The sequence below is a fragment of the Lissotriton helveticus genome, chromosome 5_1 (assembly GCF_964261635.1).
Source record: "Lissotriton helveticus chromosome 5_1, aLisHel1.1, whole genome shotgun sequence".
Classification (NCBI taxonomy): domain Eukaryota; kingdom Metazoa; phylum Chordata; class Amphibia; order Caudata; family Salamandridae; genus Lissotriton; species Lissotriton helveticus.
The window spans coordinates 257,427,705-257,445,206 of record NC_136065.1 but is presented as its reverse complement, the minus strand read 5'-3'; the positions used below and the strand labels follow the sequence as shown (position 1 = coordinate 257,445,206).

General features: G+C 44.1%; 1 protein-coding gene across 1 annotated transcript; it reads left to right on the top strand.

Moving 5' to 3' along the window:
- Positions 1-320: 320 nt before the first annotated feature.
- Positions 321-16,125, top strand: LOC144753090 (uncharacterized). Its single transcript, XM_078640878.1, has 2 exons — positions 321-583; positions 14,624-16,125. Exons 1-2 carry the CDS (start codon positions 504-506, stop codon positions 15,525-15,527), a joined length of 984 nt encoding a protein of 327 aa, XP_078497004.1. The 5' UTR covers positions 321-503; the 3' UTR covers positions 15,528-16,125.
- The last annotated feature ends 1,377 nt before the right edge of the window (positions 16,126-17,502 follow it).

Below are 17,502 nucleotides of genomic sequence, written 5' to 3'. Positions count from 1 at the left end.
GCATAGTCAATGTTCAAGTGCTGTAAGTAGAGCACCAGGTTCCCTAATACAACTGGTGAAACAGACGCCCTCGCACCGCACCGCGACAGGAAAGTGAAAGTCAGCTATAAAATTTGGGGGTCCAGTGGAGGAGGACATTGGCAATGGATGTGATATTTCTTTAAGATGTCGTATTTGGTGAACGCGCCCTCAATTCACAAGTCTGTACACGGGGGATGGGTTACAAATTACAAATCAGTTTCGTTTTAGACTCTGAAGTTTCACTTCGCTGTTTCTGCGCATTGCATTGTACTCTCGAGAGCTTAAACAGACCTGAGGTCACGTGACATGCCCTCGCATCCCCGTCACAGCTCCCAAGCCGAGCTCTGGAGAAAGAGCCGCCTTCTTCTCTCTCCTGAGACGCCTGCGACTATCCAACGCCGCGGAGCACTGCTTGTTTACAAAAGACATTTTCTCGCTACAATTTTATCTTTTCACCAGAATTAATTAAGACCTTTAGCAGCATGAACGACATCCAGAGAGTTGTGGGGGAGCAGGGGGCGGTCATCGAGCAAATTAAAGGCTACCTGGAGCAGCATCACAGGTGAGTCGGACACTGGAATAACGGGCTCCTGGTCACAGCGGGGCGCTGGGATATCAGTCAAGTAGGAGCTCTCTTTGACATCAGTTACAGAATGGCCTGGAGAAGATGTCAGAGGGCCAACAAATTACCAGGGAGAGCCAGAGCCGAGCCAGACCTTGGTGTCTCTACAAGAGACCCCGCGCAAGCAGGCCAAATATAAATGTTTGCATGTAAATAATCAAGTCTGTCGTCGAGTATTCCCTATGTGTGGACTAGATTCTTATTTTACATAACTAAAATGATAGTCCTGTTAAACAAAAGAGCTATGCTGCACTTCCTGCACTCACATAGTTGAAGGGGCTCTCCTATGTGACAATGAAGAAAAGGAGGGTCAATGAAATAAAATATTTGCCTAGGATCACACAGTTTGGTCAAGCGACGAAGCCTAAATTGATCTTTGGTTTTATGATTTCACATTGTGCAATTCAGCCGCTCGATGGGTATCTCTTTCTCTCTCCTGTTTTACATCAATGGTTAATTCTTTAGGCCCTATTCACAAACTGCATTTTGTCATACATTTGTAGTCTACATTATCACTACTAAAGTACTACTGCTGTTCACAAATCTATGAGTATAAATCCCTAGATCTCCTATTTTTTATTGCAAGATCTTCACACAGGTAAGTTTACTACATAGTAGTTAACAAGGGAGGACTGAGGGAGTGGTTGAAAAATAGGTAGGGTTTAGGGAGGAGGAAGGAGGGGATAAGGGAGTCAAGGGCAGGGGTTTAGGGAGGGGCATATGCCCACCCACAAAAGAGACCTTTCCTATTCACAAACTGCTCTTTTATAGTTACTGCAGCCAAAAATGAATCAAAACTGTAGTAAATGTACTTCATCTTGGAGCTGAAGTAAGTCTAACACCACACATGGCCAAACACCGATAGATATAGACATAGAAAAACATAGAAAGTAATGGAGGTTGGCACATAAAGCCAATAATAAAACCCTTATCCCCCTCAGATCATAGAAATCCTACTCAGTGCCCATATACTCTGGATATCACCAACCAAACAAAAAAGGTGGCATCTATAGGAACCGCATCCTTTACAGCTTTCGCTTACATTTTTAAAGATGTCCACCTCTCATGACCAGCACATCACCTCCTTTCTCTTCACTTTTTAGTGCGCTGCTTTCCATGTGAATGACATTCACTATCTTGGACATTCTGCAGCATTGTAACCTAGCATGACCTTTTGAGTCAAGAGAGTCTTGAGTTCATTTACTTATTTAGAAGCTTCATATAGACCTAGGTGTCATCTTTTGGCTACGCCACAGTAGAGGGGCTTTGACAACAAAAATACATCTTGATTTAGGTAATGGGAAAGCTAGAGTTCAATAAGATGAAGTGGGAACGGTGTCTGATATTCTGTTGTTGTAATACTTTATTCTATATAATCATATCATAAAAGTACAAACATTCAAGTTAATAAAAAATAGCGTATATGATAAAAATGTACAATTCATAAGATAAAAGACAATAAAAATACTATTTACACTTTAAAAACAACTCTAATAGCGGTACTAAAGTGCAACAACGCTAATATACATATGGGCTTTCTGTACATGCAGGATCTATACTTTATTAGTATTTAGCAATCTGGTGCGAGTAAGCCAGGTACTTGATAGGTACTTTGCAACTCCACATACAACAAATAAGGATGTTGTATCGGTTAAGAGAATGCGGAGGGCGACCCTAAAATCTCTAACCCCCAACTCCCTGCATACTGGTTTCAACCATCTCGATCTCGCCCTCTTGTATGCTTTGCATACACTCAGAAAGTGTGGTAGGGATTCGGTCTCACATGGACAGCAGGTTCCTTTCTATCCCCTAATACATTTGTTAAGGGGTAGTGTCCCATACCTCATTTAAAAAAAAATTGATCTGTCTTTTGGTATTTGGATGAAATCTAATAATGGTTCAAACCTCCTAGTGGGCTTATGCTCCAAAAATTGTGTGGTTAGGGCTCCCCATTTTGTACTCTTCTGTTCCTCAGTGTGTACCCACTCCCAGTAGATTTTCTTAACAACTTGCTTTGGAGGAGGGGACTGTGAGGTCCAGGATTCAGCCAATACCAGCTTCATAACCATTTGCCTCAATCTGTTTAGTCACTGGATCTTATTCGCACTATTCAAGGCTATCAGTTTGTCCATCACCAGGGCATAATTTGCTAGTTCTGGGGTCCTTCTCAGGCACACCCTGAACAGCACAGGGCAAAGGCGGACTATGTCTAAAATCGAGCGTTTGCCCATATCGTGAAAAAGGGGCTTCAATGGGGTTGAGATAGGAACGGCAACTAAGTCCCTTATAAACTTATTCTCGGCTCTGACCAGATCGGTTACATTTTCGCAGCCCCACAGTTCCGACCCATAGACTGCGGAGGACAGCGCCTTCCCTTCATATACAGCTAGAGCCGGAGCTATAGGCCTGCTGGCTGACATACGCTGACTCCTCAGAATGGCTCCCGAGACTCTCTTGATATTTAGCAGCATCTTGGCAACATGGGAGTCCCATTTCATTCTATTGTTAATTCTGATTCCCAGGTAGTCAAAATCCTCCACCACCTCAAGAGGCGACCCATTAAGGGTGATATTAATTTTCTTTGCTTTTTTTGAAGGGAGCAGCACCATTAGCTTGGTTTTGGATGTATTAATGGTCAGCCCGCGTTCATCGCAAAATAGACTGAATCTGTCCAGTAGTTTCTGCAGCCCCGAAGGGGTTTTGGACAACAGGAGGGTGTCATCTGCGAAGAGGAGGGTTGGTGTTTTCTCCCCCACCAGGACCGGGGTATCGGCATTGTCCTCCCTCAATTGTCTTCCACCCCATTGATAAAGAGGGAGAACAATGTCGGGCCATCACACAGCCCTGGCGTACCCCCTATTCACAGGCACCCCCCTGATATTCAATTGTTGTCCTTTTCTGTAGAGATCAAGTGAAAGTCACGGTATATAAGTCTGCTTTTATATGTTTCCTGAACATAATGTGGATAGGTCCAGTTCTCAGCGTTAGGCTGAGATGGCTCCATAACTTTAGGGCTTTTACCCTTAAATATCTGCCTCAGTTTCAAGGTTCACCTGATAATTAAGTGTACATTTGCAAAGTTGAGGTTTCTAGCTATGCATGTTTTTGGTGCCTGTGTCTGCAGGTATTCTGTGCCTGTGTCTCATAAAACTTTGTGAACAGGTCAGAAGACATTAATTTGGCTTTGCCATTGTGTCGTCCAGAAGCTAATGGAGTGCCTTAACAACAGATATGAAGTGGTTGGGTTTAATAAGGTTTATGCATGCTTTGACAGATTGTTTCTGTAGCCCTTGCATTTGCCTTATTTTTTTCTTTTGAATGTTTATTGAGCAGTGAATCATCCCTGCAGTGCTGAAACCCCATGGAGTTATTGCCAAGTATGCTACTGCTTCTCTTTTCCGAATTTATGATATAATTTCTTGTGTAAGAGAAATGTGCCATAAATACTCTAGCAGAGGTTCTACGTGGCTTTTTTCATTGTTTCCCATCTGAGACTCTTTTGGAATGGGACTCTTTCACCATAACTGACCACCGTCTTTGTAACAAAGCCAAGACTGGTCTAATGGTTAGTGGCAGCTCATAAGTAGCCATGCGGCACAAATCTTTTTCTCTGCATCCAAAGGCAAAAGACTGCCTACAGCCTCTATCTGATAAAATCTGCGTAGCCTGACATAACCGGACAACTCATCTCCATATGCTGAGAATTTTGAGAGAGTCATGTTTGGATACATGAGTTGTTGAGTTCCCAATTTCAGACCTTTCTAAAGAGTCTAGTGGCGGTTAATTAGCTCAAATTGAATCAATTACATCCAGTTACCACAGGTGTCCTAGAGCTTAACAGGATGTGGAATTCCTCTAGCTCAACGCCAAAGACATATTGGGCCCGATTCACAGAACTAACTTAAGACAAAATCCTAAACTTGCTACCATTTTGGTATTCACAGAAGGCACTTACTCATTTTGGTATTCACAGAAGGCATTTACTCATTTCGGTATTCACAGAAGTTAGGAGTCCTAAATTTAGGACTCCGAAATGCCTTCTGTGAATACCGAAAGTCTTAATGTTAGGATTTTTCTCAGTTTAGGAGTAGTAAAGTTAGGACTCCTGACTTTCGGAATTCACAGAAAGCATTTAGGAGTCCTAAGGTTAGGAGTCCAAACTTTATTACTCCTAACTTTAAGACTTTCGGTATTCGCAGAAGGCATTTAGGAGTCCTAAAGTTAGGACTACTAACTTCTGTGAATACCGAAATGAGTAAGTGCCTTCTGTGAATACAAAAATGAGTAAGTGCCTTCTGTGAATACCAAGATGGTAGTAAGTTTAGGATTTTGTCTTAAGTTAGTTCTGTGAATTGGGCCCATTGTTTCCTTGGGACAAGTAGGCCCAACCCCCTGCAGCACAAACCCTTTGGCTGCCAGTTTGCAGTACCACATTATGGATCAGGAAAGGGACTGTCTGCAGTTAAGAAATATTTTTGTTAATGCTGTTCAAACTTGTATTTATGGTTCATTAATTGAACTCATTTATTATTAGAGTGCGCACACAAAGTAAATGTTGTAAGCTTTGACTGAACTACCAACAGTGGCTCCAGTATAAAAATGTGTACACACATTTGCTAAGTTTAGCAATATGAAGCTATGCATAATGCTCCCAGAATGCTCTCTGGTTTGATGCAAATATTTGCAGAAGCATAAAACGAAAATTGATGATTCTTTGCTTTCAAAATAAAATATTCATTAAAAAATGAAAGCAGGAAACAAAACATTTCGCTAAACTACTGTAAAATTTCAGGTACCATTTCTTTGCTGCATCATTTAGTAATGTGTTGATGCATGCTGGTATTTCCCCAAATTATTCATAATTGAAATCAGTGTAACCAGTTTCAAAACAATTATGGGAAACAAAAAGTATTGGCAAAACCAGTAGGTCTGAAATTGGGGGGTCTTTTTTAGTTTTGTCAATGTGCGATTTGTTTTGGCATGGTTTTTGCAAACCCTTATTGGTATGGGAGCTGTCGGGAACTCACCATTATAACATACATTGGCAAAAGCAAAAATTGTTTTTGGTCTCAAAAAGCACACACTGCCACAATAGTTACTGGCACTGTACTAAACTACTTTGTGTGCCAATATGCTCCTTGTGAAAGAGCAGAATGCTGTCACTCGCAGTGAAGCCAGCCGATACAGAGAGAGCGAGAGACAGAATTTTTAATAAACACAAAGGGTCATGGTCAACGCCAGACCAAATTAGGGGCCCAATTATTAAAGAAAGTCTCAGAAGTGCACCCATGGTATATGTCCTTGCATTAAGTGAAGCTAATTGGCTTTCATGAATTTCCAAGAGTTTACAGAAGTAGGACAGGAAATAGTACTCCCAGAAAATATTTGTGAACTGCATTTTAGCATGAGAAAATCTGCATGTGTAGATTAGCTCATGGGAAAATCTGAGTGTTTGCAAGTTCACTTTCCCTCCAACCACTTTTTTCCCAACTCTGGAAGAAGGTTTCCGTCTGCCATTGTCAGGAATACATTTCCAACATTTCTCAGTATGGGAAAAGATTAAAGAGGATTTGTTGAAAACCCTTAAAACATGCAAGTCAGTAGGTTTGCACAGGCTCAAAAGAGCATTCTAACCCTGGAACTATTATTTACCACTACCTTCAGCCCCAGTATGTAGATCTACAGAAATGTGGCAAAACAAGGGGATTGCAAGTATTCAAACACCACTATGGTATGAGCCTTGGCCTAATCAGAGAGGCTATATCAGAGCTCTTATATAATGAGATTGCTCTCATAATGTGTCGCCACACCAAATGGCACCAAAGGGACAAGTGGATTTTGTTACAGGACAAGTAGATTTATGAAGCAACCTGCCCCAGGGACAAGTAGATATTTTATTAAATTCCACACCCCTGGCTTAATCTTACTTTTGGAACCAAAAATGAGCATCAAGTGCACCCATTTAGCACTTGACCCTCAAGGTAACAAAGTTGAGAAGTCCAAGGTTTACTGTGGGAGGTGGTGTATAGTTAAAGGCTCATAAAGTAAAAGGCAACCAGTATAGGCCAATAAATCAATGTACAGCCAGTCTGATTCTGGTGTTTGCAATGATGTTGCAGTGTCACCAGGGAGGATAGGTAGCATCTGCACCAGTCCAGGAGGTGGCTCTCAAGTTATGGTGCTCATGGCTTGATGGCTCCTACAGCTTTGTATCTTCCTCTGACCCAGACTCAAATGTACCATCCAAACAAGCTAGGTAGCGCTTGTTAGTTAGTACTTAGTCAATGTTGCAGGCCACTCCGTTGATGCAGTTGACTTCCAGCACTCTCACTTCTCTCATTCCAGCTGCTTGTGTCAACTCTTGACTTCTTGATGCTTGATTGTAGCATTGTAGCTTGAACAGACGGATGTACGTTGTTACAACGCATGCTTTTACTACGCATGCCTTTACAACGTAGGTTTTTCAACGCAAGTCGTTACAATGACTTGCGTTGGGGGGTGCTGGATAGTGAATAGTTTAATTTACTATTCCAACTCCAGTCCCCGTGAATAGTAGGGAAGGTGTTGGGTAGTAAATTAAACTATTACCTATCCTAGAGCGCCCCCCAGCGCAATTCGTTGTAATAACTTGCGTTGAAAAACCTACGTTGTAAAGGCACTGCGTGGTAAAAGTTACGTCGTAAAGGATGTTTCCCGGACAGACTTGAGTTCCACAGTACCCTCTGCCCACAAGTATACGCAGTCCACCATTACAGGATGACACACTTCATTTCCTGGCACTGCAGAGGACATTCTTTATTGCTCCTGCTTCTGATGAGAGGCATCTTCCTCATGGCTTGACATTCCCAGTGTGCCTCCTGAACAGTTAGTCAGCTCTCTTACTCAAAGTATATTCCAGGCATCCTTTCCTGGCAGGTCAAAGCAACTTCCTGGGGTCTCTGGTCCTGACCATGGCAAGGGTAGTTGACAGTGAGTACTCCAATTGCAAAGCACAGATAGCTTTTTGTAGCCACTGGTGTGGAGACCCTGGAATCCAATAGAGAATCTTAGCACAGCTGGAAGTTTCTTTTCCATCTTCATACTAAAGTTGCAGACAGTCGTGTATTCCAGCTGGTCAGTTCTGGGAATTGTTTTGAGCAGTTCTGTGATTTTGCTGTTTGCACTTACTCTGGTTCATACAATATCTTTTTTATTAGCTGTGAGGAGGATGGTGAGTTGGAGCTTGGAGTCTTCTTTGGAGAAGCCCTCAACTACCTACTAACCAGTGGGTGGTAGCGACTCCAGAGAACAATGGCCAGGAAAGAGTAGGGGGAAATTCCGTACCTTTAAAGAAGCCTCTCCCACCTTCCCATAACATGCTTTAATTTGACACAGTACAAAAGATTACTGGAATGTTCTGAGAACAGTCTGCTCTCCAAATCTACTGAGTAGGATCTTCCTCATTCTTCCATCTTAGTTTCCACTCAAATGTAGAAAGCACAAAATGGAACTTAGTCAAGCTGCTTCCACAAGTGTCATGCTCATTCCATTTATGCATCTTCCATACATGCTAAATTGTACCACCACACAGTATCTATGTACTACAGAGATAAGCAAAGGGCACAATTGCAGGGGACTGGCAGATCAATTTAAAAAAGGACAGATGGCAAAAAGACAAATCTCTCTGGCAGGGACAGGTAAAAAGACCTGCCTTTCCATTAGAAACAGTATGCAGCCTCCACTGTCTGTCCTCTTTGCTCTCTTGTGGTCGTGGTAGTCAATCTCGCCAAAGAGTGTTCAATCTGGGTCTCAATAAATGTCACCAAAATACCTCCAGCACACACCATGACTGTTGTGTGTGTTGAGGCAAGGGTCAAACATGTACAGCTTATTACAATGATTTTGAGGTAGGTGTACATGCTCTCCAGAGTCATGCAGGGTAAGATTCTCCAACTCACAGTAGGTCTTCATACAGGTATGGAAATTAAACCTTACAAGTGGGGCATTCATTCTACACCATTCCCAAAGATAAGTCACACACATGCCTAAACATTCCTCATGCCAAAGTGTGGTATGGATGATGGGGGGGTGGGTTGATTAAATTAGCAAAGGCAGCCTTCTCTTTGCGATGCTCGTAGGTTTCTCACCTGTCAGTCTCATAGCAGTAGCTTAGAAGATTCTTGCTGGTGACTGATGACAGAACCTCATGGGGTCTTACTAGTCCCTCTAACGGCAGCTTGCAGCATACCTTGTAGCTACTCTTACAGCCTAAGCTTGGTGTATTCTCACTCTGATGGAATCTTGGGTTATTATCATTGGTAGCTCTGATAGTAGTAGCTAGGAGGATTCTCACTGCTCACGGTGAGAGTAGATGCCCAAAGTACACATTGATCACTCCCATAGCAGGTGCTCACCGATTCTAACTGCTCACTCTTCTAGTAGCAGCTCTTAGAATTCTTACTGGTCACTTTGATAGCGGAAGATCAGAGGATTCACTATGGTCTTTCAGATAGATGCAGCAGCTTGATCACTTTAATAGTACAAGCTCGGGGATTCTGTCTGTTGACTCTTATCTCAAGAGCTTGGAGGATTCTAATGGGTAACCCAGTTAGGAGCAGAACACAGGTTCTCACTTTGTTGCTCACTTCAATGCAGGTGTCTGGAGGATTTTAGCAGCTCGCTCTGACGACAGCACAGGGGATTCCTACTAGTCACTCTTCTAGCAGCAGCTCTTAGATTCACACTATAAACTCTCGTAGGAGCGGCTTAAAGAATTAGCTGAGAGGATTCCTTCTAGTCACTCTACAAAGTGCAGCAATGAGGATTCTCACTGGTCACACTAATAGCAGCTGTGCTGAATGCTCACTCTGTCAGCAGAAGCATGGAGGATTCTCAGTGATCCCTCTGATAGCAGCAGTGGAAGGATTCACACTGCTGACTCTGGTAACATCAGCAACACGTTTCCAGTCATCGGGGGAGGTGGCGGTTTCGATGGAGCAGTTATTGGTGCGGCATAGCTGGGGCGATGGAGGCAGTTGCTCTATAGAACATGTGGTATGGGCAAGAATCCGATGGGGCTCCTGAGTGGATGCTCTTCATGGTTACGAGTGTGTCATCCGTGGTGAGCGGAGTCCAGATGCGCACGATCTGTTGGGGTGCGGAGTGGTTTCATGCAGTGGTGGCGGGCATTGTGGCAGGGTCTTGAAGCTGCCATCGATCTGCCTGATCTTGTGGTGGAAGAGGGTGCTGACTTTGTTGCAGTGGTTTTGGGAGGGTGAGACGTCTGTGGTCTTGCTGCTGGGCCTGGCAAACTCCTTCATGATGGCAAAAAGTTGTTGGCTGTTGTGTGCATTGGCATTGATTTTGTCTTGGAGGGACATTTTCTTTGTGGTTTTGAGGAGAAGATCGTGTGCGTTGGCGGCGGATTTGAAGGTTGTGTGGGTTTCCAGAGTTTTGTTGTTCCTCCATCTCTTCTCGAGTCGTCTGCAGGTGTGTCTGGACTCGTGGAGGGTGGGAGTGAACCGGCTAGCTTTCTTGGAGTGTTGCTTACCTAGTATCTTCTTGAGGTGTGCCAGAGTGACGGGCAGTTGGAGATCCATTGGTGAAGTTGCACGCTGTGGTGTTGGCGTATGTTGGTGTTGGCAGTTTGGTCATGTTGAGGGAGTCAACGAGACGTTTGTTCGGTGGCCTTGTTCCTGCTGCGATGGGGGGCTATGAGGGCAGTGGTGTATGGTGGTCGGTCCAGAGGAGTTCAGTGGCGTGGCTGTAGGTGATGTTCCCGCTGGTAGAGAAAACGGGGTTGAGCATGTGTCTGACTGTGTGGGGTGGTGATGTGACTAGCTGCTTGAGTCCGATGTTGGCAAGATTCTCCAGTAGGGAGGTGGTGTTCTGGTCACTGGAGTTGCCCAGGTGGAAGTTAAGGTCACCAAGTAGGGTGTAATCAGTGCGCTCGAGAGCTTGGGGTGCGATGAGGTCTACGAAGGCATTGGTGAAGGGCGGGCAGTAGCCCAAGGAGCCTGCTGATGAGGGTGCCACGGAGGGTGTTGTTGGGGTTGGTCTGGATCTCGAAGTGGAGATGTTCCATGGTTGTTGTTGGGTCAATTGAGTGCGTGGTCAGTCGGAGGGTGTTCTTGTGGACAATTGCGATGCCTCCTCCTGGTTGGTCAGTGTGGTCCTTGCAGGAGAATTTGTAGCTGCACGGATGGCGATGGCAATGTCCGGTTAAGAACAGGGGTTTTTCCAGGTTTCCGTGAAGAAGGCGCTTTTGAGAGAGGCAGTGTCGAGGAGGTCCCAGACTTCTGTGGCGTGTTTATGTAGGGATCGCACGTTGAGAAGGGTGCAGTTGAGCCGGTTGGGTGAGCTGTTGGTCGGCTGGGCAGTGAGAGGATCTAGCGTGTTGGCGTGGGTGAAGGTGTGGCTGCAGTTTCAGCAGGCGAAGAGTTCATGGGTCTCTGACGGCGACACAAGGTGGCAGGCGGCGTGGCATCCAGTGTTGAGGGCGAGGAGAGTGCTGGTGTCATAGCGGTGGAAGGTCCATGAACCAGGGTCCCTGGTGCTGGGCACGGTCCAGACATAGATGGGTTTGCCTTTGGCAAGCATTCGGCGTACCTTTAACATGAGGGTGGCGAGCCTGATGTGTGGCCACCATTAAGTAGTGCTATGGGGTGCTGGAAAGCTGGGAGGCGGGAAACACGGCAGTGGAAAGAGGCACTGGAGTGGGGTCCCAAGGGATCACAGCGGCGAGGGGGGCAAAAAAGGCGCGGAAAAACAGAATAAAGGTAGAATCCGAAAAAAGAGCAAAACAGAGTAAAGGCAGAAGCAGAAAAAAATGCAGAAATAAAGGCAAAAACAAAAATAGCAGAAAAGAGAGACAGAAGGGCAGCCCTAGCAGCAGAGCCATGACGCTCTGCCACTAGACCACCAGGGATGAGACGCAGGCAGGAGCCTATAGGTGAACTTCTTACCAGTGGGTCAGTTGCAGCACCGGTGGCAGCAGCAGCTACCAGGCAGAGCTGAACCAAGAAGGGAGTCAATCCACTAAAGGTTAGTTTGGCATTATTGTAGCCAGAGCACACTGTGTTTGTTACTATCTGGCCTTCAGCTATCGGCTGAAGGACCATCCCTGCTTGCACTCTCTCCCGGTTGTTGCTGCCCATCTCCCTCTGTGGAAATGTACCCAAAAGTGAGCACACTGGTGCAGGGTCACCCTCTCGTCCACGGGTTCCAAAGACTGACAAAAAGAGATTGGCACTGGAGTTGAAGTAAGATAAATCAAGTTTATTAATCACTCATGTGTAGGACAACATCCACACAACACTCTCAAGTGCTGCAGGAGGTAGTACCCTGAACTCACAGACCATTGTCTTTATATACTCTTGTTCTGCAATGTAAGCATGTGGACAGAAAAGGAAGGAACAAGTTTAGAAATAGCTATTAGCAAATAGGGAGGGGGAGCAGGAATGCTTATGACAGCAGTAAACAGTCAACAGATAACATCTAAGACCAGGTGCACTGGCAGATACAAACCCCCAGCAAGTACATAGCTTAGCCATGTCAGGAGGTCAACTAAAATAGATGACACAAGCAGAGTAAAAAGGCAAACAGCAGAGTACGAAAGAATTACAAAGGAAACGAAATGGAAACCACAGCCAAAATGGTTGTAGCTTATGCTAAGTAAATTATTACATTATTACATGTTTCTGACTCTGTGGCCAGCACCACCCCGAGCCTTCCACCTCCTGGCAACTGGCAGTACGTCACCTACCAGATGCAGTGCAGAGGCAGCAGTGCGTGCATGTAAGATATTTACAAATCTTACTTGTTGCCGCTCTAGCCGTTACGTCACATCACAACCCATCACTATGATGGCAGCCTATCGAAAACTGTGCACTGCGATACCAGCAGCTCGGATGAGTTCCATTGGCCACTCTCATAATAGCAGAGTGGGAATTGTCACTGATTACTCTGATAGCAGCAGCTGCGAGGATTCTCACTGGTCAGTCTTATAATAGCAGCATAGAGTATTCTTGCTGCTCTCTCTGTTAGGAACAGTGTACAGAATTCTCACTGCTCACTCCGACAGCAACTTCTCAGAGAGGTCTCGGTGCTCACCTTGAAAGCACCAGCTGGGAGTATTCTCGTTGCTCACTCTGATAGCAGAAGCTCTGAGGATTCTCACTGGACACTGACAGCAACAGCATGGAAGGTGATCCTTGCTCCCTTATTGCAGCAACTTGGAGGATTTTTAGTAGGACAGAAGCAGCTCAGAGGATTATCACTGTTTACTCTAACCGCCGCAGCTCAGAAGGCTGTCATTTGTAACTTTGATAGCAATAGTTCAGAAGATCCTCAAAGCTCCCTCTGACAGCAGCGGCTCAGGTTCACACTGCCCAACATTTTCGCTGTCCTATATATCAGCAACATTGGGGGGTAGAATTTGGGGTCCCATCTATTGTCATTTTTGAAGCTAGTAACTATGATGGCATCTGACCAGGACCTGGGGGCCGCCTACAAATAGTTGCACTTTTTAAGATGTTAACTAGTATAGGTGCCAACATCTCTGTATTATTCCTAAAAAGATCAATTGGCACCCCATCAGGCCATGGTGCTTTGCTATTTGGACATCCATTCAGAGCTAAGATGACTTCATTTAGTTATATGTCCCGATAGATAATAAGGGCATGTCCCTAAAGCCAAAGTTAAATTGGCAGTCGCGTTCACTTTGGTTTGGATAACAAGTATCATTAAATACCTGGGTAAAATGTATCACCCAGGTTGAAGATTGAATAGGAATATCCGTACACCCATTGTGGCCACATGCAAAGTATGGGAAATTTACTACTTTCCAAAACAATTTTGAGTCTTTTTCCACACAGGCCCTCTTCAACTGGTCTCAGGCTTCCTTTTTTATAATCGCTTTCCTAGTTTCAAGCATGATCTTTTAAGAACATCTACAAGATCGTATAATTCCCAGGACCCTGGGAGAGTCTTTTGAACCGCGGGATTTGCGAATCTTTAGCGCACAGCGGGAAAATGCGCCGCACCGATGGTGTTAAGTTGTTTATGTGCTCTTGAGCACGGGCCATCAAACCACTTGGTCGCCTTTATCGGGCGGTGAGGTGCAATAGTTGTTAGCAATTAAGAGATTCGCCTACATAGTCCTGAGTATGCCTCCACAATATTTGAAGGAGTGGTATCACAGTCCAAACAAGTTTCTATTTCGCTTTCGCAACTTCCCACCAAATGTCTCAGAACAGCTCCCCTGTATCCACCTCTGCCCGCACTCTCACTTGAGTCCCTGATTTTTAGAGTAGTCCACGCTCTGAAAGGTCTGAGTAGGTGCAGTAGTTGTTAATCCCAGTTTTAGGTAAAGGGCTTGTAGGGGGTTTCCCAGTTCTCTTGAAGCCCAGGTTATGGGTAAAGAGCTAAAGAGCACGAAGAAGCATCGATGACTGGGCCCAGCAGCCTACAAGGGACAGAAGAAGGTCATCATAACCTATTAACTGCACCATGGCATGCACATCTACTTCCATCTTCAAACAGCGCCCTACACCCATGTTTGGCACATCTGGGTACAGTCAGTTGCCTTGAGAGCAGTGGGAAAGGATTCACCCCATGGGTCAGGATGAACATAGATAAAAGACTTTTGATAAATACAGCTGAGCTGCTCTTGATACACATCTTTCAAACAGCTCTAGAATTACTGTTAGCACCACACATCTTTAAAGCAAACCTTCGGGGAGCACCTTGGGGGAGAGACACCCACTAGATCACCAGTATTCATACACAAGGAAAATGGACATCTTTGTGGGTGCTGCAGGGGTATATAGATGTCCCTCACATCTAGATTTTCCTCTCACACTTTCTATTCTTGCATGTCTCATGTATGAGGTATCTGGATTTGTAATTGGTTTAACTCTAAAAAGTATTTGCAGTCTCTGTTTGGTGAAGGTCTCGTGCAAAATGTCAAGACTGATAAAGTTCTAATTCTTTGCCCTGCAGGGAAATTATAAACTTGCATTCGGCAGTCACCCACATAATGCAAAATCAGCAGCATCTGAACGAAGAAATGACAAATATGAAACAGAGAATGGAGGAAATAAAGCAAACATACCAGAATCCCGGAGTTGTTTCTTGTACTTCTGAACGGGATCTAAGAGAATCATTTCAGAAAGTTCGACGTGATTTGGACGAAGTGATAACGAAAGTAAAGGAAAGAAGTTACTTGATACCATGGAACGTGGGGAGCAGCTGTATTCAAATACAGCAAACTAGTAACTCCTCAATCAGCTGGTTTTCAAAAAGACAACCTGAGAAGGATCTAGAGGAAGCAATTATGGACGCCATTAAAGAAAACTACATGATGACGGAATGGAATATTGATGAAAAGGCCAAACTAGCTAACCTAGAAAATAATGCATATACCGAATACCTATATAAACGAATAGCCGAACAAAATATGGTCGAAAAAAGTAAGATAGTTGCTAAAAAAATTAAGAGAGTAATTGAAGATAACAACAAGATGACGAAACAGAATATGCTGGAGAAAATTGAAGAAAGTGAGCAGAATATGGAAGAGAAAATTAGAAAATGTAAGCACAACATAGAAGAGAAAATTGAAGAAAATGCGCAGACAATGGCAAACAGAATTGAGGAAAGTGGGCAGAATATGGAAGTAAAAATTAAGAAAAGTGAACAAAATATCGAAGAGAAAATTGATGAAAATATGCAGAAAATGGAAAACAAAATTGAGGAAAGTGAGGAGAATATGGAAGTGAAAATTAGGAAAAGTGAACAGAATATTAAAGAGGAAATGAGAAAAACTGAACTTAATATGGAAGAAAAAATCAACAAAAGTGAAAGAAAACTTGGACAGCATGGTAACTCTGTAGTAAAATATTGGTGAAATGATCGAATCTGAAAGCCATGAACATGAAACACAGTTAATACATTTGTGCAAAGCCCTTTATTTATTTGGAATCGTGGTACAATTATGGTGTTTCCCTCCTTTGTACAAGTCGAACACAAATATTTGAAGGGTTTTTAGAATTCCTTGAGACCTGATGACCATCACGTCCACAAAGCTCACACAAGACCCTTCCCAATGCTCCATGCTGTCTGGTGAGGAAGATGTATGTTCAGGTATTGCATGCCAGCTAATGCAACCAATTGAAACTCCATACAGATGTCTATTCAATTTTCAAAGCTGCATAGGGAAACTCTGCCTACCCAATAAAACTCTAGATAGAACTGCGTTCATTTCTGGATTTGCACAGTGGACAGCTTCCCCCTACACGATGAAGCTCCATATAGATACTTTTTCATCTCTGGAGCTGCATAAAAGACAGCTCATCCTACTCCATATAGATTCCCACCACCCTGCTTCTTCTGCTTGAACATTGTTTTATTTCTCGAACTGTGCTCTGACACCACTGAAAGATTACTTGCAGTGTAATACTCCCAAATAATAAATTATTCCAGTGTGCTCATTGGAGGTCAGTCTTCTCAAGTGTTAATTCTTTGCCATGGGTGGAACCTTGTAGCAGGAACTGTGACAGTGCCACTCCTGCTCTCCAATGTTCTTCCATTTCTTTCTCTTTACTCATTTTGTTCAGCCTCTCTTCTTGTACACATTTGAAAGATTCTCATTCTCTCTTTGTGCTCTAACCTATGCGTTCTGCAGACACTATGTTATCCCCATCACAGCACGTGAAAACTGTGATGGGTTCGTCACATTTTGCATTTTCAAGTCATGCTATCAGAATCCTTGCTCATAAAATTGTTATATTGGTTCCTACATCTGTCCTATTTACAGTATATTCGGGGCTATGCACTGTAAGGGCCTGATTACGAGTTTGGCAGTTTGGGAGCGGGACCGCCACACCTCTGCCTCACCAAACCCGTGTGCGCACCGCACGCTAGATTATGACTTTTTTGTCACTGGCGGGTGGTTCTTTGGTGGTCCCACGGCGGTGCCTAGGAAATAGGCACCACAATGGAAACGTCAAAGGCAGTACCTGCATGGCAGTCCATGCCGTGCAGGTACTGGTGGGCATGCACCATGGCTCTGAGGCAAAAGAGCCCCCTGTAGGGTCCCCTTTCTTTCCTTTCCACTACGGTTTTCATGGAGTAGGAACCGCCATGGAAACTATGGCGGAGAGAAAACTCGTAATATGTGTGGCGGGACCAAAAATATTGCAGCCTCAAGACCACCACACCACCACCAGGTGTTGCGGCAGTGCAATGGCGATCCAACTACCCTAGTTGCAATAGGGCGGTCGGACAGGCTCTAAGTAGGGCGAACAGGATATTCACCTATTTTTGACAGATGTTCTGCATGTGCCAAACTCTAAATAAACCCCAAAGTGTCTTTGGGCTAGCATTCTGTTTCAGCCACATAATGAATCCAAAATGTATAATATACATGAATTCATTAATTTCCACAACCCCTCAATCACACATGCCCCTGACCTGGGTATAATAATATCTTATGTTGAAATCTGATATCCTGTGTTCATATTTTAATAATTGCTGTAATTATCACTTATAATCATTAGTGCTGGGGCTAGGGGTGCAGAAGGTGCTGCAGCACCCCCATAAAACGTGAACGTTTCGATGAAGAATGAAAAATAAATATTTTTCAACTGGCAGCATTTCATACATGGTCCCTGTGTCTTTAGAGAGGTTCCATCTTTGGCCAGCACCCCTACTCTAAAGATTCTTCCAGTACCACTGCTTATGATATGTAAAAACCTTCAAAAGGGAGTATAAATGCACAGTTTGGTGCTGTTCACACCAAAATCTGCATGTCCCGGTATTTTCTGGGTGTTTCCCCCAGCACATATCACCATGGCTGACCTGCCAATATCTACCTGGTCAAA

Bases quoted from the DNA above. Each gene is read 5' to 3' on its own strand.
- LOC144753090 (XM_078640878.1), top strand. From the start codon at position 504: ATGAACGACATCCAGAGAGTTGTGGGGGAGCAGGGGGCGGTCATCGAG. The intron at 584-14,623 runs GTGAGTCGGACA...TTTGCCCTGCAG, and splicing joins TACCTGGAGCAGCATCACAG to GGAAATTATAAACTTGCATT.